The sequence below is a fragment of the Anoplophora glabripennis genome, unplaced genomic scaffold, assembly GCF_000390285.2.
Source record: "Anoplophora glabripennis isolate ALB-LARVAE unplaced genomic scaffold, Agla_2.0 scaffold240, whole genome shotgun sequence".
NCBI lineage: Eukaryota > Metazoa > Arthropoda > Insecta > Coleoptera > Cerambycidae > Anoplophora > Anoplophora glabripennis.
In genome coordinates this window covers 532,874-556,287 of record NW_019416340.1, presented here as the reverse complement: position 1 = coordinate 556,287, position 23,414 = coordinate 532,874, and the positions used below count along the sequence as shown (strand labels likewise).

Genomic DNA, 23,414 nt, shown 5'->3' with positions numbered 1-23,414 from the left:
ATGTTCTGACGACACAATCTAAAGATTATTATTATTATTATTATTAAATATAATTCATTTCGATTAAACCCAGTATATTGTGCCGATTTTGGCAATGCCATTTACACAATAGTGTAGTATCTGTATAAAAAATCCTAATTTTACATGTATCAATACAGTACGTCATCATTACGCCCACCTTATTTCAGAACTGGTACAATAATTCTTTTGACAATAAAATGGAATGAAAATGAGTGGAAAAGAACACATTTAAACAGTAATTTTAAATAGACACGGTGACCCAAAATTTATTTATGTTCTAATATTCTTCAAAGTAAAGTAGGCTCTACTCTATATCGATGCATTTCTCTTCAAAAGGGCTATCCTTTTATGCTTAAAAAATTATGTAGTGCCATTTAAAAAAATGTCGATGTTTATGAAACATAGCGCAAAAAAGATTTAAACAACCTGACAAACCGACAATTTCTATTTACTAATTGTCATGATTTAGCGTTTTTGTGAAAACGCAACACAAAATAAAATGCGAATTTTTTGTGTTACTTCTGAGATGCACTGTGTGTCTACAGAACGAAGTGCCATAGTAATGCGGCCTGCTGTGTTCTTCTTGGGCGAATTGTTAAAACTCCTACATAGCAATTGATCTAATAGCTTAAGGATATGTTTGATGGAACTTTCACAGACTGATTAAAAAGTTTCAGAATGGAATTATCTAAGGTGAAAATTATAACATATACTTATGCTGATATAACCCAAAATATACATTTACTTAGTATATTAACAGAGGGTTGTTTGCACTGCATAATCATGTTTGGATTAGGTCCCTTATTTTTTATATTAGGTACATAAAATCAATGTATAAAAGCCTGTTAGTAGATATCTATAGGTACACTCTGCTTCAAACATGTTAAATTATTGTTTGCGACTTTCTCAATCGGTTGTGTTGCAGATATACCTAATGGTTAAGTAAAGAATTATAGTTTCTAAAATATCTGATATCAGGGTATCTTTACTTACAGGAGTACAAAGACATTAGCATATAAGTAAAACATATTTTTTAAAAAAGCACATATTTGGGATCTATAACTTCCTCAAAATTAGAAATATTAATCCTGCTACAACATCTCCAAAGCATATATATTTTTTTAAATTCTGAGATATACAATTTGTGTCTTTTAAAATTAATTCTGAAAAAGTTAAATAAACAATAATAAAATAGTTGAAATAAATCGTTGCATTTTAAAATTATATATGTATATTTAAGAATGAATTGATTTTTACAAAAATTGGAACGCATTTGAGGGGGGTAAAATAACGTCGTGTGTATTAAGATATTTAGATAGTGAATAAGTAATTAGGGTTAGATGTTTCAGAATTTTTTAAAATACTTGAAAAATTCAATTATTATTGATCAACAAAATGATTATGATAATTTGTTACAAAATTAGTGACTATCGCAAGAAATAACAGCTTAAACAAAAAAATATTCGTTTACTTCTTTCTGAAAATCAATTTTCTATGAGGCTGATGAGTAAGGTAGTAAACAAATACGAGGTCTGTTCTGTGTAAGTATTAATCTTATAGACTATTGGTCTCTGTCTTCTCTATTCATACACTTTTCCCGGTGGTGTTTTCGTTTCACGAAGCAGTCCTGGATGGTTTCATTTGAAATGGCTTTTAAAGCGAATTTGCTTCGATGTCATCAATAATCTGAAAATGGTGTCCCTTCAGCACTGATGTTAATTTCGAAAATAAGAGAAAATCGCCAAGAGCCAGGTCTAGCGAGTAACGAGGGTGAGGGAGGATAATAATCTGATTTTTGACACAAAACTGACGAATTGAAACACTAAATGTGCGGTCGCATTGTCATGGTGCAAGAACTATTAGTTGTTTCGCCACAACTCTGGTCTCTTTTTGGATTTGGATTTTTTCAGGAAACTGTTGTAAAACATCTTGGTAGTACAATTTCATTAAAATCGAAAAAAACAATGAGCATCACTTTGACATTGGATCGAGGCTGACGTGCTTTCTTGGGGCGTGAAGATCCTTTGCCAATCCATTGTGGTAGCAGTAAACCCAGCTTTCGTCTCCCGTTATGATCCTTTGAATCCTTCTGTTGGTCGGTCATCAAACGAGAAACAAATTTTGTTGCAACTCAATGCATATTCAATTTTAAAGTCAAAATTTCATGGCATGACCCAATTCTTCTGCAATTTCTCTGTAAGTCAATCGGCGATTTGCATTCACTAGTTTTTCTGAACGTGGGAGTATTTAGTTGAAGTCGAAAGCCTGCCTGGTCGAGGATCGTCTTCAATTGACTTACTTCGTGAAAATCTTATTACAAAAGTTGAAACGTTTTCCTGAAAGTTTTCCTCAGTTTTACGCAAAATTTTACGTTGCACCATTGTTCCAGAAAATCGCACATTTAAAAAATCGTCACTAACACTTAAACACGTTGCTCTTAAATAACAATATCACGAAAACTAAATGAGATACCAACAATCCAAGAACATATGGTTATAGAGGAGGTTATATAAAGCGCAATTCAAAAAGTTCAGTTATTTTCTGAACAAGGCTCGTATATTCCTTTTGCGTGTTAATATTTGTTTTTCTTTTAGATTATTCAAGAGCATTTCCCCCAGAAGAGATATTACATAATACCAAATGTATGTATAAAAACGAAGATGATTAAATTATATTAAAAGACAGTAAACGTATATTAACGTAATTTAAAATAAATAACGGTAATCACCTTTCGCGGCGTGGGTAAATATCAAAACGAAAATTATACCCTTGAAAATGTCTGAGGAAGTATACGGTTTCTTCCAGGGAAAAGTTATCTTTTTATGACAACGAATAAACTTCTGCGGTAAAAGTGAATGTTTATGTTCTGACGACACAATCTAAAGGGATTCTTCCTTAAAAGTGAGTTTATCATTGAAAATAAATTGTGTCATTAAATGCGCCAACTTATATTATTTAGTAGAAGTAATGATCATTTGGAGTAATTTAATCCTAGCGACCGACCGCGATGTTTATTACAGGTGACTAATAGGAGATTCGAGAAACAGAGGTAAGTGAATAATAGAAATAGATGACCCTTTATTAAGTTAAGAACAACGTTCGTTCTATTTCAATGTCATAATCATAAAATATTAATCTAGCAGTAGTAGAGTTTATTAATTGGGTAGGTATTTATTAAAATATTATGGTATAACGGTGTCCAAATTTTTTTCTAACTGAGTTGTTCTTCGTGATGAATTTCACTAGAATTGCCTAACATTTTCATATGACCTTATAAATAAAATACAAAGGATTCGTATTCGGTGAGCGGGCAGGTCAACGATGTGATCTGCTTGTTTCAATACAACGTTCTCAAAATACGTTGATTCAATCTTAAAATAACATCTCGAAAAATAAGTGCTAGATCTATTTCGTGCAAATATGACACTTCTTATCATTCATTGGAAGATCTTGCAACATAATTGGCATTGTAGCAATTAAAATCAAAATAGTTTCATTTTTGTTTTCATCCTCCAAAACATCGTATCACAGGATGATGAAAAAACTACTGTTGTGTCAAACTGACTAAATACAAACAATAAAATGAAACTTACAAAGTTCAACTAATTTTGGCCCGTTAGTCTTCTAGGATGATTAAAGAGCCCAATTAAACAATTTCCTACTAGACTTGAGTATTATGAAAATAAAAATGTATGCACCTTGCTTTTAAAACCGTCCTTGAGGAAAATCTGACAATGTAATATCTACTTGCACGTAAATTTGTCGTTGTGGCCTTCAATCAGGGCCAGAAATAACACTGCTAGTATGTAAAATACGAGGCACATCTCAACAAATGACACAACATCTGTCTGGATACCTGTTACCATTTGACAATCATTTTTGGTAAAGAGCATAATGTAAAAAATATTACGCACCAAACTATGGGCTGTTAGTACTAATACAAAACTGAAATACAAATCAACTGAAAACTGATGGCATCACTTAAACACCCCAACTACCAATAAAAATATTTTTCAGAGACAATAAAGTTAAGAAAGCAATGTTTCTTCTTCTGTTTTAATTTAGAACCTTGTGACCTGTTCATTATTTAAAGTCTGAACATTGATATTGATCTGAATTCTGAAACCACAAGTTTAATTTTCTCTGTTGTGTCATTCTGCAGAAAATCTGATATTTCAGTGGTCAGGACTTTGCCAATGCAATTTGGCGAACTAGTTAAGCACGTCATTCAAGTGTAGGTTAAATATTACGACAACACATGTGTAATACATTGTTACCCACTGGAATACATTGACACTGAGTGACGTACTACATTTAGCAATTTTCTGATGACAGTACAACCTGTTATCATACTTATACTCCAATCGAATTAGAGTTTGAACGTGAAAAGTTATAGATAGACATTTTATTGCAGTTTATGACGGGGAAGGGTATGTGGAATGATAATATCAAATTAGTAACTTGAAAGAAGTGACGTCAAGTTGGCAAATTGCAAAAAAGTAGGAAATTTCCGAGTTCTTTTCACTTTTTTTAATGCCCACGAAAATCTAGACGACGTATCGGAAAATTAATCATTTTATGTGGTAGGCAATTAATTAACCTACAATTCAAGGCATCTAAAGTCATATTTCACCAATTTATTAACAGTAAAATAAAGGTTAAACGCGGAAAAATCAGTTTTCGAAAATTGCGCATTAGTATTGTAAAAAGCCATGGATATTGATGAAATTTATGGAAAATACAGTCAATCCAACGAACAACATGTGTACCAAAAGCCGATTCGATTGGACGTGAAATTGTTGCTCCAGGTATTTGTAAATTAATTTTGTTCGTTTTTTTGCAACTAGTTGTTTAACTACATCGAAGGAGCGCCAGACCCGCGTATATCCGTGAACATCACTGTGGGTCTGTGACTTGAACGTTTCAAATTCGGTTAAAAATCGAGCGCGTGACCGAGGGCGACGTTCATGCGCATGCGCGGACCCGAAAGGCTCAAACTAAATAAAATCATCGGAACAATGTAAAATTAGAACATAGAAGAATTCATAATCTCAGTGGAGATTTACCGGTTTACATTACATGTATAATGTTATTTTACTTCAAAGCTGCCAGATCATATTTAATATTTTCTGAATTATAGTCAAAAATATATTTTCTATTGTTTATGATTGCTTCTCAATGATTGGGTTTCTATTCCAGATCTGAAGAAGTTCGATGATTTGGAAGAGAAAACTTCACCAAGGCAGTTTTAAAAACGTGACGTCCGTCGTCATTAAAGGAGATCTTTGTTCGATAAGAAGTGGAAATGATCAAATGATATTCATCAAAATCAGATGATTTTTCTGAATGAGTCAAAATGGTTTTCTTTGATACGAAAAAACTATTTTTAAGCCATACTTTCTCCAATGGCGTTTTCTCAGTAAACGGCATACATGGTTCTAGTGGCATCGGATGTTTGACGTTCCATTTTTTTAGCAAATAATTTATCTTTGCATAAATTTATAAGCTCGAAGACTTTTAATTAGCAGTATAATAAAAAACTTGGGCCTATGTCTAAGAATTGATGGACACCAAAAACGCTCTTATACTTACCATAATTCCAATACATTCAAACATATGTTAGTAACCGTATATTTGCATAAAAACTATGATACTGTTACTCTTTGTTTCTGTTGGCCAATATACAACGTTTGTTTTACAACTTTACAGTCTTTGAGAACTGATACGTCCGTTCTGCTAATTATCACTGTTTGAAAGTGATGGATTGTTTATAAGTAAACTAAATTTTACAGGATATTACATTAAGATAATTTAAACATAATAATATTTGTGGCGTAATTCAAATTTAAAGATTTATTTTCTCACGAACTGTTTACACATTAATCGGTTTTGTTAGTCATGTCTAACTTACATTTATTTTTATATAATTCTCATCAAAAACCTCAAGTTTGAGTAATGATCAATAAAATTGAGTATATATAGCAACTATTAGTATTTAAAGTAACTACCTGAAACATCTGCGTTCAAAGTGAAGCATTTTATTGTAAATAAAGAAAGATAACCATCCCGATTTTTATGGACGATTTAAAAGTTTTACTATCGGCAGCATGTAAAGACGTCAAACGCCTGGTAAATGTAATTTGTTCACAAAATTTTGGGTCAACTTCCGGAGAAGCCAATAATTTTCTGTTTGAAATATATTTTCCTCAAAAATAATACTGCTTTGTACTTTGAAAATATATTTTTACGTCGAAATTGAAACCGCCTAAACATTAAAATGTAGAAAAACAGTAAAATATAATTCGCAATATGTAATACAGTCGTAATGAGTGAAATTCTCTGTATTGGACCCAAACAAACAAAAAATATACAATACTTTGAATTACAATACAATTGGAACTGATTTTGAGAAAAAAGAGAAAAAGCAATAAACATTATTTTTATAACTGCTTATAAATAATGGTAGTGGATTGCAAAATAAAAAATATTGGTGATTATAGGAAAAGGTATACATGTTTTTTAATAATTAAGTGATACAAAAAAATTTAAATACGTAAAAAAATATTTCTTTCCGCTCTTGAATTGGCTAGCTCCTAAAAGAGACTGCAGTTTGACTACAGTGACTACTAACAACAACAAGTTACATATTCGTGAAAAGTCGAGAGCGCACTGTGTTGTTTTTGATTATTTCGCTTAAATGTTATCGTTTTATGCTTGGTTTTGTGCCACGGAATTATTAAGTCATCAATGATCATGTTGAATAACACTGAATATCTTGATTCAACATTAATTAATAATATCTCCTGTGCCACACATGATGACAAATAAAATGTTTAGTGAAGTACTCCAACCAGGAATTGGAAAAATTCCTGAACTATTTTTATACACAGATATAGCAAAGACTACTAAATCAGTCATAGTTATCACTGTTGACTTTCGTACTAAACATAACAGAGAAAATAATTGGCGGTTATGGGTTTCTCATAAAATTGTCAATCGGTTTGCCTATGTATCAGGAAAATCGTGTGAAACAGCCGTACATCAATTGTATGGATCATCTCTACTGTAGGATTTGATTGGAGATTTGACAAACCAAACAAAATTATTTGTATCAACAGATCCTGAAATTATCGAGGAGAGGTGTTGAATGAATTTTCCAAGGGAAAATCGGAAAAAACTACGCTCTTGCCTTTCGCAAAAAACTCACACATACGATTGAGTATGAACCAGGATGTAGAATATCTAAGAGGTAACACTAGATATCAAACTAACTTGTGCATAAACAAAAAACTTAAAATAAGGAAAAATGGCACTCATGACGGCCATACGAGCAATAGGAAAAACATGGTGTCTATATCCACGCATGGTATACAGATTGTGCACGGCTGTGTACTATGGACCTTAACCCACGGTTACAGACGGCTCTAGAATTTGGTGGTCAAAGACCAATCAAAGAACCAAACTCTAAAATCTGGCCTGTTTTTGCATTACGGGTGTTATGAAAATCTTCCTCTTTTAAACCTTTTATTAAAGTGGAAAAAATGAGGACTTGCAGTCTGAAATGTAATGGAAACTGCTGTATGGGACCAACATCTCTTATAACAAAAATAATGGCTTAGGCTCAAGATTAACAGTGATTATATTCCCATAAAGTTGAACTTTGAGACACCTTACAATACTCAGCTAAACAGGGATGGACAGGTAGAAACATCTTGTCGGCTTGGGACAATAGTATGATACACTGATAGATCCAAAACTGATAATAGTACTGGAACAGGAGTACATGGCGCAAGTCCTATACTCAGAGATTTGTGTTTCGGGGAAGCAACACAACTGTATTCCAGGCTGAAGGACACGCGGCTTTGTCTATGGGAAAATATCAGGATATAAAGGCAAAAAGATCCTTATCTAATCCGACAACCAAACACGGTCATAACGGTCTGTGCACATATCGACGAGACGGCACGGGATAGCTGCGAGACGAGTGTCCCAAGAGATTCGTAGATATTGAAGTCACACTCTAACGGGACACATACGCATACGACTCTAACGGCAGTTTTTTCTGAACATTCTTATGTGTTCTATCTAAAAATGTTTTCAAATATTACAGATAATGGTAGCATTAGCGTTAGAAGGAGAGGAAACATGTAGAAGGAAAAAATATCGACCATTCAACGGCATTAAAATACATATATACAACTGTTTACTACGCAGCAAACGAGCACAGGAAAAAAATCGTCGACTCATTACCGTCGATGGAATTGACGTATCGCGCTCGTCAAGTTGATACGAAGCTGAATACATTTAAACCTGTACTTCTATTTTAGAATGGACGTCGTGTGACAATCGTCCTGAGTCTGTCTCGTCAATGTGTGCCAAGACTTTAAAGGCTCTAGCACGAACTAAGATCACTTTTGGAATTGGTCTGGAAAGCCTCCTAGTTCTTACTCAGAGGAGGCCAGGATAAGAAGGAATGCTGAGCAATGAAGAAGTAGATATCCTAGTAAGAAAAGGACATTTATAGCCCCTGAACGTGCCTTTGGCATTTCAAAAGCATCGGTACATAGCGTAACTGGATGGATGGAACTTCAACAGCAGTTGCATTGGAGATATACACCGATGCAGGAACGTAGCAAATCGATGGTCAAAAAACCATTGGAAAATCTAACGGATGACAGAAGTTACGTCAAGTATGTTAGTGAAGGCAGTTCAAAACCTGATGAAAACAATAAACCTCACTAAGAGTAGTCAAATAGCAAACAGTGTTGGGGCCATCGACCTCTGTTGTGCTTAAGCGTAGATTTACCATGCATTGGATTTAATCGCAACAACACGTCAACGCAAATATCTCATTCATTGGCACATCGTAATCTGGAATTGTTTGCTTATCGGAATCATAAGCATAGTATCCTTTATGTCTATTATTAGAACTGCTAATAAAATTGGAAATTCAAAATAAAATATTTTGTGGATATTTTTTGCACAGAACGATCGAAAGTAAAAAAATGGCGCAACACATGAAATACTCTACTCAACTGAAATATGAGAGTTATGTGTTACCATAGGTATTTTTGCCTATAAAAATATTTACAATGGAAACTCCCTGTTCGATCTGCAAAATCTGTGCCATCGACTTATCAAATTTTGACATCGTAAACCGTTTTCCTGCAATAAATATCACATAATTCCATTTTATCCTCATGAAATATTCATCGTATTGGCACGTATCCATAATATTATATTTACCGATCGATCAATATGAGATTCCCTTTTCCAATTTTATTAGGTTTTAAAATATTTTGGAAGTTCAAATCTCAAATTCCTGGATGTGTGTCAAGTTAAATTAATAGTTGAGAGGAAATAAAATTAAAATAGTTTGAGAGGAATAATAACTATTAAAAATTGTTAATTTAAATTGCTGTATTATTATTCCATTCTCAAATGATATTCGGACAAAACTTTATAAATTTATTATCAATCAATTGGCCAATTAATATTTCTAAAGTTATATTTACCCTACTGGAAACTACTTCTGCACCCTGTAGTACTGCATCAGTCACTGTTGAACATAGATCACTATATATTTCTTCTAATTCCTGAAACAAAACAAACACATTATTTTTAATGTACCACTTATACTTGAAGAATTTGTTTACTAATACACATTTCAGTTTATTACTATATGAACTTTAAATTATTTTTCACAGTTTAGGGAAAATTAGACACGTTCCAATTATTTTAACAATTATTATCAGAAACAGAAATATACAGGGTGTGCCCAGTTCGGGTTGCCTATACCTGAAATGGATACAAAATTTCAATTGTCAAAAAAAATCATTCTTCATAAAAATTTTTGCTTGTACAGAAGCCCTTGGCAAGATAGTTATTTGTTCAATTTAATGTATAGGGTGTTCAAAAATTTGGGAAAGGTAAAAACAATGAAGAGTAAAGTACCTTAAATTTTAACACTACGTAAAAAAGTAATGGGAAAAAGTTGCTTGGAATTAAATTCTATGTTTAAATATGAAAGCATAGCCTTCTAGTTAATACTCGACATTCTGGGATATTCTAAGACCCTATTTATTTTTTAATACTTTCGGAGAATCCATTCTATTTAAAAAATATTGCTTTATTGAAAAACAGATACACATGTTTGCATATTAATAATTTATTTTGTATACAGGGGGATCAAAAACTACAAAAACATTAATCCAACATTTATTTTGAGAATACAGCAGGATCAGTACGCGCCATTACAAAATTATTCTACATAAAGTCCACCAAGTTCAATACACCTCCAATCTTTTTCTAAATGCTGCGTAGGTAGAATGTATAATTTCTTCATTTACTTGGGCAATAGCTTCAAATTCAAATCAATGTGTTTCAAGAAATCAACATTGTGCTGCACTGGTTCTCTGTACACTCTTTCTTTCAAGAAGCCCCAAAGGAAATAATCAAAATACCAATAATTTGTAGAAGGCAATTGTTATCAATAATTGTTTGACATTAGTTGTGACATTAGGTGTTGATATTCAATTTTATTCAAATAAAGCTTACTTTACAGCATCGCATTTATCTTGTTAAATGTTACGGTATCGGTAACATTTCTTATAGCCAAGCAATTGAATTGTTTCATGAAAAATATCCAGATGTTAAAGTTACCCGCCAAAACCTGAGAAAACTAATTCGAAAATTTGATTTAACTGGTGATGTAAAAAACGTAAAAAGGTCAAAAAAGAGACACGATGACGATGATGCAGCCACAATACTAGTTTTGAATTCGGTAGAAGAAAACCCGAGACTATCGCTAAGGAAGATATCTAAACAAATCGATGTTAGCAAGACACATATTCAGAGGATTTTGGTAGAATATAAGATTAAGGCTTTCAAACCAAAAGTAATTCACACTCACAGTTGGTGATGATGCACATCGTTTGGAGTTCTGTTTAGAGGAGAAAGGATTATGGTAGATAGACATTTTCACAAAAATATAATTTTTTCCGATGAAACCACTTTTTCTACCAATGGAGTGGTATCGTCGCAAAATTGTCGTTTTTGGTCGCAAGAAAATCCTTCCTTTACAGTTACTTCAAGAAGTCAAAGGTTCAAAAAAGTAAATGTTTGGTGCGCGATTACTTTCTACCGAATAATTGGGCCATACTTTTTTGAAGCAAATTTAAATCAATATACGTACCTTGAGATGCTTGACAAGTTTTTCTGGCCAGAATTAGAAGAAGAACATTTGGAATATAGACAAAAAGCGTATTTCCAACAAGACGGATGTCCCGCTCACTCAACAATTCTAGTCCGCAATTGGCTTAACAGAAAATTTCAAGAGAAGTGGATAGGAAGATATTGTTGGCCAGCAAGGTCCCCTGACTTGTCGCCGCTTGATTATTTCCTTTGGGGATTCTTGAAAGAAAGAGTGTACAGAGAACCAGTGCAACACAATGTTGACTTCTTGAAAACAAGGATAATTGAAGCTATGGCCCAAGTAAATGAAGAAATGATACATTCGACCTACGCAGCATTTAGAAAAAGATTGGAGAGGTGTGTTGAACTTGGCGGACTTCATGTGGAATAGTTTTGTAATGGCGCGTACATACTGATTCTGCTGTGTTCTCAAGATAAATGTTGGATTAATGTTTTTGTGGTTTTTGATCCCCCTGTATAAAAAATAAATTATTAATATGCAGACATGTGTATCTGTTTTTCAATAAAGCAATATTTTTTAATTAGAATGGCTTCTCCGAAAGTATTAAAAAATAAATAGGGTCCTAGAATATCCTAGAATGTCGAGTATTAACTAGAAGGTCATGCTTTCATATTTAAACACAAAATTTAATTCCAAGCAACTTGTTCCCATCACTTTTTCAAGTAGCGTTAAGATTTAAGGACCTTTACTCTTTACTGTTTTTACCTTTTCCAAATTTTTGAACACCCTGTACATTAAATTAAACAAATGACTATCTTGCCAAGTGCTTCTGGACAAGCAAAAATTTTTATGAAGAATTTTTTTTGACAATTGAAATTTTGTATCCATTTCAGGTATAGGCAACCCGAACTGGGGACACCCTGTATATATATATATATTGAGATGAAACCAGATTAATGGGATAAAAATAAAATTTAAATTTAAATCGTTATGTAAAAGGCAAAGTGGCAAAATCAATGGTTGGAATAGTTATTATAAAATTTATGATTGAGTTGATTATCATGTTAGTAAATAGATAGAAAATAAGTTAGAATAAGAGGTAATAAATGATATTAAAAATGAAAGACAATTTGTAGATGAATTAAAATATATGTCAGAAAAGTGTCAAATTTAAAGTAGAATACACAAGGATTATGTAGTTATTAGAAAGGGCAAATAATATGAGAAAATAAAAAAATATTTTGAAGTATAAGATAAAATTGAATGTAAAGAAAGTAGAATAAGGTGTATAAGTGAATAAGAGAAAGTGAAGTGAAGTGAATTATAAGAGTAAAAGGACACGTTCAAAGATATGTGGAAAGGCCTTTAGAGAAAAAGAAAAAAAATCAAGATAGTAAGAAAAGAAGAGGATTTATTGATTAGTTACAAAAATAATTTTGAAAACGACAGTTGTTAAAAGTAAGAAAAGAAAACCGAGAGAAATAGAAGCAGTTAAGAAGCAAGAAAAGGGAAAAAGATTCAAATAGGAGAAAACAAGGAATTAAAATAATCAATTGGAGAAATAAGGTATTTACGAAATTCGAGACAAGCGGATCCTCCACAAACCAGGTCCAGGGAGAGATAAAGAACGCAGAACAACAGTAGCAGAGTTCATAGACCAGTAGGAGAGTCAAGAGAACAGGAAGTAAACCGCATATCATTGGCATAGGAAAGAATCGAGATAACAAAGTAAAGGAGAGAAGTTAATCAACACATCTTTAACGATTATAAGTATAAAAAGGTACCTCTTATAATAAAACAAAATCGTATACGATATATAATACAGAAAACAAAAATTAATATAAAACGTTTAGTAAATCACCAATTCACTATCAAGTAAATTTATCTAATCACTTCATATTTATTTAAAACTGGCCAAGTCTTTGTAGAATTAAATATTAATAGTAGAGAAAATTAATAAGTATTAAACAAGAAGTTATTACTACAGTGTATTAAGATATGCAACCAGTATTGCATGAAATTTAAGTTAATGAGATTAGTAATATAACTTCTTGTATAAGGCTTTATCAACATTGTAAAATACTTCAAAATATATTTACTAGTGTGTTTAAGAGGGTAGAGTGACAAATTTTGACATATATAAAAAATTTATAATAAATACATTTATTACTAAACCTTTTGTTTTTGTAGCTGTGCTTGGTGTGGTTTCTTGATAGAACATAGAACCGACTACGGAGATAGAGTCTAGAGCTAGATAGGGCAAAGATAGACAACACACAATACACCAATCTAATCAAAATTAATATCAAAACTAATAAAATTTAATTTGGCGCTAACATATAAAACCATACACACATTCAATCATAACAAAATAGTCGTCCGAACGTGGGGCTCGAAGAAAAGTGAAGGATAGAAGAAGAAAAGGCAAGAAGAAAAAGTAAAGACAAGAATAAAACTAGAGAAATGGATCTTAGAAGTGGAAAACAAACTGGAGAAGAATCAAGTGAGTCTTTATCAGAGCAAGAAACGACAATGGAACCAGCACCAATAACAGGAAGAGGAAGAAAATCGGCAATACAGACAATGTTAGAAGATATGATGAAAACTATACAAGAAGATAGAAAAAGACAAGAAGAAGATAGAAGAAGACTAGAGGAAACAATAAAACAAGGTAGAAAAGAAGATTTACAAAAATTAGAAGAAGGTAGAAAAGAAGATTTACAAAAATTAGAAGAAGGTAGAAAAGAAGATTTACAAAAATTAGAAGAAGGTAGAAAAGAAGATTTACAAAAATTAGAAGAAGGTAGAAAAGAAGATTTACAAAAATTAGAAGAAGGTAGAAAAGAAGATTTACAAAAATTAGAAGAAGGTAGAAAAGAAGATTTACAAAAATTAGAAGAAGGTAGAAAAGAAGATTTACAAAAATTAGAAGAAGGTAGAAAAGAAGATTTACAAAAATTAGAAGAAGGTAGAAAAGAAGATTTACAAAAATTAGAAGAAGGTAGAAAAGAAGATTTACAAAAATTAGAAGAAGGTAGAAAAGAAGATTTACAAAAATTAGAAGAAGGTAGAAAAGAAGATTTACAAAAATTAGAAGAAGGTAGAAAAGAAGATTTACAAAAATTAGAAGAAGGTAGAAAAGAAGATTTAAAAAGATTTGAACAAGGAAGAAAAGAAGATATGGAAACAATGGTAAAAGTAATTGAACAAAAAGTACAAGCCATCAAGGAAGAAATTCGACGGGAAACACAAACATGGAAACAAGATTTAAAAGAGGATATGGAAAAGACAGAACAGGAGATAGTAATGGTAGCGAATAAAACTATGGAAATAGAAGAAACAATGAAGAAACAGGAACATGAAATGAGAACTATTGGACGAAACGTTGCGGAAAATACTCACAACATTGAACATGTGAAACGACAGGTAGAAGATAGAGTAAATGGTAATAGAAATGAGATGGAATTGGAAAGAAAAAGAACAAAAGAACAAATAGAAGAACTCCAAAAAGAAGTTGACAGAGTAAGAGAATTGAAAGGACGAGAAGGTGAGATGGTCACAAAATGGATTTGTCAAGGAGACCGAAAAATTCACAAATTTACAGGGAACATAAACAACCTACACCCAATGGTATTTATAAAATCTATCAACCAGAGAATTAAAGAAATAGAAGAAGGAAGAATAGATGAAGAAACTAAATTGGAAAGAATAAAGGAAATTATGAGAGAAAACTTAGAATCAGAAGCATTGATATGGTTTAATGGTATCGAAAATGATGTTGAAGATTATGAACAATTAAGAAATCGATTCCTACAACATTTTTGGGGTGATAATGCACAATTGATGGTAAGAGAACGATTATATTTTGGAAAGTTTAATCCACACATATCCAACAGTCTCACTAACTATGCACTTAGACTATACTCGCTAGCTCAGTATTTAACACCAAAAATAAATGAACAAGATTTGGTATTGTATATTTCACGACAATTTAAACAAGAGATAGCAGAAACCATCGCAATGCACGACATAAAAACAATGGAGCATATGTATAATTATTTGACAAGAGTAGAAAGAAATATGCCTAGTAATTATCAAAATTCCAGTAACATGAATCGTAACAATTTTCAAAATTCAAGTAATCATCAGGGAAATAGTATAAGATATGGTAATAGACAAAATGATAGATATCAAACCAATTTTAATAACAATCGAAACCACAATAATTTTCGGCAAAATAATCACTATAATCAAAATAATGGCAATTTTAACAATAATTTTCGAAATAATAATAATAATTTCACCAATCGATACAACAATAATAACAATTTTGGTAATAATTACGATAATCAACGTAATCAAAATGCTCATCCTAATAATAATAGAAATTTTAACAATTATAATAATGATTTCAACCATGGTTTTCGACAAAATGCATATAACAATCCACGGCGTAATCAGTATCAACCATCGAGAGGGGAAGAAGATGTACAGCCTCGAAGGCAAGTGAATTTTCAGAGACGACGAAGTCCTAGTAGATCAGAAGAACGAGCTGAAATGCCCATAAATGAGGATGGTAGGTTTGAAACACAGAGATCCAGATCTTTAGACAGGGAATCGGTAAGACAAAGTACAAACGATCCTCAAAATTTTTAGTAAAATGCAAGCCAGACAAATTAAGTAAATTATATAGTTGTAATTATATGCATCCCCGAGAATTTATAACATTAGATGAAAACGTAATAATAAATCAAAATAACAATTTAATTTATGTAAATTCCAAATTTCAAAATTCCAATTTAAATATACTACTTGATACAGGTTCTGAAGCGTCATTAATAAGTCAAAGCATAGTAGAAAAATTTCAAAATTTAAATCAACACATAATTAAAGTAAATAGATTAACATTAGTAGGTCCTAATAATAAAAAACTGTATGATGTCAACAAAATGCTAGATATTACTTTAGAATTAAATAATCACAAATTAGTATTTCAACTTTTAATAGTACCTAACCTGACCATGGACATTGTCTTAGGATCAGACTATTTAAACAAATACAAAGCTAAATTAGATTATGAAAATAGAAAGTTATGCATAAATGATATATGGGTAGATTTCAAAGAAATAAATGAAGTTATAAATATGAATGATAGTGAACAAGGAATGATTGTAAAGGAAAAAGATAGGGAAATGATAGAAGTTAATTTTTGTAGTGAGAATGAATTTTATTATAATGAAGAATATGAAGAATTATTTAATATAAATGATATTAAAATAAATGTTATTGATAATTATGATAAATAGGTAAGAGATTTGTTAAAGAAGTATGAAGGATTAGTTTCGAATCAGATGAGAGTAGCTAGCAGTTATATTCATAAAATAGAAGTTAAAGATATTAAGAATTTTAAAGCAAAATCGTATCCAATACCATATATGCATAAAGAAAAAGTAAGAGAAGAAATAGGTAAATTATTGAAAGATGAAATAATAGAAAAAAGTAATACAGCATACATTAATCCAGTGGTAATAGTAAAAAAGAAAAGTGGAGACATTAGGATTTGTTTAGACGCAAGGACCATAAATAAATATACAGTTCCTCAGTACGAATCACCGTTAATGGTGGACGCTATATTGGGTAGAATTACTAAGGCTAATGTATTTACTAAATTAGATTTAAAACACAGCTTTTGGCTTATTCCTTTAGATAGTGAATCAAGGAAGTACACAGGATTCATGATAGATGGGGAAATTTTCCAATTCAAAGTAACTCCGTTTGGCTTGCAAAGTTCATGCTCAGCACTAGTAAGAGCGTTGCATAATATTTTAAATAGATATGATAAATTTGTTTTACATTATATTGATGACATCCTTATATATTCTGATACAATTGAGAATCACAGAGAACAATTGGACACAGTATTAAAAGCACTTGACGATAACGGACTAAAATTAAATATAGACAAATGTCAATTTTATCAAAGACAAGTCATATACTTAGGATACAAAATTGACCATACTGGTATACAAATGGACGAAGACCGAATACAGATAATTAGACAATTTAAAAGACCACAAAATTTAAAAATGTTACGTGGATTTTTGGGCATGATAAATTATTTTAAACGACTAATTCCGGACTTGACAAACTTTGAAATACCGTTGATAGACTTGTTAAAGAAAAATATAAAATGGACGTGGACAGAAAGACAAGAGATTGCATTTGAAAATATTAAGAATTTAATAGTAGAAGAATTGAAAGTATACCATCCAAATTATGAGTTACCATTTACTATACGGACAGACGCATCTATACAAAGACTAGCAGGAGTATTAATACAGACACATGACAACATTGAAGTTCCTATAGCTTTCACATCTCGAGTGACAAAGAAACATGAGCGAAATTATAGCGTTTCAGAGATAGAATTAGCTAGTATTATATTTACCATAACGAAGATGAGATTCTACTTACTAGGAAACCGATTTACAATACAGACGGACAATCAAGCACTGACAGCAATTCTCAATAATAAATTTGGCAACAATCGTATTCATCGATGGGCATTACTATTAAATGAATATGATTTTGAAATACAGTACATACCAGGGAAACACAATATATTAGCTGACGCACTTACACGCATGGACATAAGACAAAATGATGACCAACGACTAATAAAAATAGGAATAAATTTATTAACCAATAATGATGGAATCTTTTCACTTGACAAAATTATTGTAGATCAAAAGAATTTAACGGACAGAGACAAAGAAAAGTTGATATATAAAGAACCAATTTACATAAAACAGATAAAAGACAATGAATTATATGTAGTGACCACAGACTTGACAAAACAAATAGTACGAGAATTACACAATAACTATGGACATGTAGGAATTCATCGAACGTGGAAATTATTCAGAGAAAATTATTATAATAAATATGACAGACAAATTACGAAATATATAATTAAAAGATGTCATATGTGCCAAGTAGCAAAAGAAAAAAATAGACATTACGAAGGAATACCAAAATCAATCAGAACAAACAGGCCGAGACAAATAATAGCAATAGATTTCATAAGTAATTTAATACCTAGCTATAATGGTAGTAGACATATTTTCCTCATTGTAGACAATTTTTCTAAGTATGTAAGAATATATCCGTGTAGAAAGACTAATACAAAGACAGTTATTCAACTACTTGACAAATACAGACAAGAAGAAGGACCTTTTGAAAATTGCATACTTGACAATGCTACATATTTTAGAAATACACGACTGACAAATTATTTCAGACAAATACAAACAAGACCACATTATACTAGTATTAGACATCCAAAGGCAAATCCTGCCGAGAGATATGTTAAAGAGGTTTCGAAATATCTACGTATACTAGTACATGATGATCAGCCACAGTGGGAAAACTATTTGATAGACGTTGAACATTATCTAAACCATATACCAAATAACGTAACTGAAGAAAATCCCATTACAATATTTAAAAACATACAACCTGACAGACCATGGACAATTTCCAAAAATATACAGTATGATCGACTTATACAGCAAGTGAATGACAGACTATTGAAAGCGGCAGAAAGATACCAGAAACGAATGACAAGGAAAAAGACAAACACTATACAATTTAACAAGGGTGACCTGGTTGTTGTGAGAACATTGAGAGTTCCTAATAGAAAGGAATATAGATGTGCTAGGTTAATGCTACCATATGACGGACCATACGTTGTTAATACTATCAATGGAACGAATAGCTATGAATTGACATATGTAGATACAGAAAGAATCAAAGGAATATATAATGTGGATCAATTACAACCATACTACGAGGATCGATTGTAGATTGTATAATAGAAATTGATTTGACAAATTTTCTTATAACAATAAAATTTGCAAATAAATTTGGGAAATTGAGATGAAACCAGATTAATGGGATAAAAGTAAAATTTAAATTTAAATCGTTATGTAAAAGGCAAAGTGGCAAAATTAATGGTTGGAATTATTATTTTAAAATTTATGATTGAGTTGATTATCATATTAGTAAATAGATAGAAAATAAGTTAGAATAAGAGGTAATAAATGATATTAAAAATAAAAGACGATTTGTAGATGAATTAAAATATATGTCAGAAAAGTGTCAAATTTAAAGTAGAATACACAAGGATTATGTAGTTATTAGAAAGGGCAAATAATATGAGAAAATAAAAAAATATTTTGAAGTATAAGATAAAATTGAATGTAAAGAAAGTAGAATAAGGTGTATAAGTGAATAAGAGAAAGTGAAGTGAAGTGAATTATAAGAGAAAAAGGACATGTTCAAAGATATGTGGAAAGGCCTTTAGAGAAAAAAGAAAAATCAAGATAGTAAGAAAATGGAAGGAATTTATTGATTAGTTACAAAATAATTTTGAAAACGACAGTTGTTAAAAGTAAGAAAAGAAAACAGAGAGAAATAGAAGCAGTCAAGAAGCAAGAAAAGGAAAAAAGAGTCAAATAGGAGAAAACAAGGAATTAAAATAATCAATTGGAGAAAGCAGGTATTTACGAAATTCGAGACAAGCGGATCCTCCACTAACCAGGTCCAGGGAGAGATAAAGAACGCAGAACAACAGTAGCAGAGTTCATAGACCAGTAGGAGAGTCAAGAGAACAGGAAGTAAACCGCATATCATTGGCATAGGAGAGAATCGAGATAACAAAGTAAAGGAGAGAAGTTAATCAACACATCTTTAACGATTATAAGTATAAAAAGGTACCTCTTATAATAAAACAAAATCGTATACGATATATAATACAGAAAACAAAAATTAATATAAAACGTTTAGTAAATCACCAATTCACTATCAAGTAAATTTATCTAATCACTTCATATTTATTTAAAACTGGCCAAGTCTTTGTAGAATTAAATATTAATAGTAGAGAAAATTAATAAGTATTAAACAAGAAGTTATTACTACAGTGTATTAAGATATGCAACCAGTATTGCATGAAATTTAAGTTAATGAGATTAGTAATATAACTTCTTGTATAAGGCTTTATCAACATTGTAAAATACTTCAAAATATATTTACTAGTGTGTTTAAGAGGGTAGAGTGACAAATTTTGACATATATAAAAAATTTATAATAAATACATTTATTACTAAACCTTTTGTTTTTGTAGCTGTGCTTGGTGTGGTTTCTTGATAGAACATAGAACCGACTACGGAGATAGAGTCTAGAGCTAGATAGGGCAAAGATAGACAATACACAATACACCAATCCAATCAAAATTAATATCAAAACTAACAAAATTTAATTTGGCGCTAACATATAAAACCATACACACATACGATCATAACAATATATATATATATATACAGGGCGTTACATCTAAGAGGGATTCTTCTGAAACTCTGCAACTATAAAATTTATAAAAAAATGGTTTTAATAGTTGATTAGAATCATGTGGGCCATGTAAAGGAAATATTTTTAGCTTTACAGGGTGTTCCATTTCGTGTGGCAGCTACATAACTTTGTTATTTTAAATCGAACACCCTGTCTAATATTGGATCTTTTAATTCCTTGGTTAATATTAGTAGAGTTTGTTAAAAGTACGTGGTGTTTAAAACTTACCGTTTTTGAGATAATCAGTATTTTTAGAAAAAAAACAAACAATTTCAGATCTCTAAATGAGGCTAGATAGCGTCTAAACCACAAGAGTTAGAAACCTGCAGTTGTAACAGTTCGTTTTGACATAAATTACTCTATCTTGTCATCTGCGAGCAAAACGTGTACGGTATTGAGACTCGGAAATACTGAGACCTACATTTAATAATCCTGAAAACGAATTGAAATACTTTTTTTCAAATGGAATGACACATTAATTATAATGGGTCAATGTAAAATTGAATGTCCTTTCGACTGATATAAGGTTGTCCATACTTATTTCTAACAGTTTTCCAGAAAAATCAGGTTCTTTTCCAAAGTCCGAAAAAGTTGCTAGAAGTGTCCTCCATTTTGATTAATACACAAACGAATTCGGTTTTTAAAAGACTGTTCAACATTGGTCAGCAAGTCTGGCGTAATTTCTTGAAATGCTACTGTAATGCGCTGTCACATATCTTTTGCGGTATTTGGTGGTGTAACGTAAACTTTGCTTTTTATAAATCCTCATAAAAAGAAGTCGCAACTTGTCATATCTGGACACTTTGAGAAGGCCAACTCACTGGTCCCCCGCGCCCAATCCATCTGTTGGGAAAAGTTTCGTGTAAAACCTGACGAACCGCATCGGTATTGTGAGGTGGAGCACCATCATGTTGCATCTGCATTCTTCGAAGTGTAGCCAAAGAAATTTCACCCAACAAATCTTCTAAAGTGTTTCTTAAAAAGTTTAAATAAACTGCTCCAGTTAGAGGCTGGTCAAAAAAGAATGGTACAATGACATGGGTTCTCAAAATTGCTCCCCACACGTTGAAAAACCATCGTTGGCTATGAGTTGTCCGGAATTGGTGAGGATTTACTGTGTCATAATAATGGCAATTGTGACTATTAACGAAATCATTTTTATGAAAAGTAGTCTCATCGGAGAACATGACCCGTTTAATAAAATCATCATCTTGATTTAACATCTCAAGTGCCCACTGACAAAACTCCAGTCTCCGCTGAAAGTCTACTTTTAATAACTCTTGGTGTAATTGGAGGCGATAAGGATGTACTGTGCTGTGCTTTTGTAAAATCCTATGTATCAACGTTGTACTCAGATAATTGCAAGGCTTTCTTGACGCTATTTTTCGGAAAACTGTTAGAGATAAGTAGGGACAACCTTATATCAGTCGAAAGAACATTCAATTTTGTATTCATCCATGACAATTAATATGGGTCATTCCAATTGAAAAAAAAAAGTTTTTCAACTCATAAGAGTATTAAATGTAGGTCTCAGTATTTCCGAGTCTGAATAACGTACATGTTTTGCTCACAGATGACAAGATAGAGTAATTTATGCCAAAATGAACTGTGAAAACTGCAGATTTCTAAATATTACGGTTTAGACGCTATCTGGCCTCATTTAGACAGCTGAAATCGTGATATTTTTTCAAAAACAACTGAAACTCGAAAACGGTTATAAACACCATGTACGTTTAATAAACTCTACCTAATATTAACAAAAGAATTCAAAAATTCAATAATATACAGGGTGTTTCATTTAAAATAACAAAGTTATGTAGCACCCACGCGAAACGGAACACCCTGTAAAGCTAAAAATATATTTTTTATATGATTATTATTATTATTATGGCCACATGATTCCTTTCATTAAAACATTTTTTTATAAATTTTATAGTTACAAAGTTACAGAAGAATCCCTCTTAGGTGGAACACCCTGTATATACCCATATAAAATTAAGAAAGAAAATTAACATCCAAGAGATGCCTTTAAATGCCATGTTAATAAAATAATAATCATAATAATAATATAAATAAGGTAAAAATGGTCAAAACCATCTTTTACCATCTTAGAATCTGTTAATAATATGATCATTTTTAAACAGTATTATTATATTCTTTGAAATTATTTGTATATCTTTTGAAATACATTTGTGAATAAAATAAACTTACGGAATTTCGAAAATAGCGGTGCTGAAGTTCTGGGATTTTAGTGAGGGTGTTTTGTGAGTCTGCCTACAACTTAAGTAAACTTTTAACTTTATTTAGTAATTTCAGTGCAAGTTTAATTAATTTATGTCGCACATCTTTGCGATACTTATTTGTGACGTGTCTCAAAAACTTATACCCTGTAATTTGTAAACGGAGCAATTTTGTATCAAAATATATTTGGCACTTTCTTCCATTTAAATACACTTCGTATGAAGTTATTTTGTGTATTTGTTATAAAAGAGTAAGAAACTGCCTAATGCATAATAATAAAACCTAAATTAACTTTCTTGTTTAATTTTCTGAACTAGCCTACATAAATTGAAAAAAAAAATACCTAGTTTAAGCAAAAAAATACGTACTTCTTGTATTGGTTAAAATTCAAATGAAAGTAATAATGTATTAACTTCAAAAGGTGTTTTTAAGACTGCTAGGAGAATAATTCTTGATGCATTACATAATTATTAAAATAAATTAATTGTTCACATATACTGGTTTCAAGTCTTATTTCAGAGCAGTAATAATATTTTTTTTTCAAAAACCTGTTGGAATTAATAATATCTGTGATAAATTATTACGTTGA

The 23,414-nt window shown here is 31.3% G+C and overlaps 1 protein-coding gene across 1 annotated transcript in view; it reads right to left on the bottom strand.

Annotated features, from left to right (window-relative positions):
- The window catches only part of LOC108908470, a 462,859-nt gene that overhangs the window by 150,266 nt on the left and 289,179 nt on the right, over positions 1 to 23,414 (bottom strand). The window contains exon 7 of the mRNA XM_018712513.2: positions 9,537 to 9,617. Within this exon, the coding sequence (XP_018568029.1) occupies positions 9,537 to 9,617 (81 nt within the window). The remainder of the gene's footprint in view (positions 1 to 9,536; positions 9,618 to 23,414) is intronic.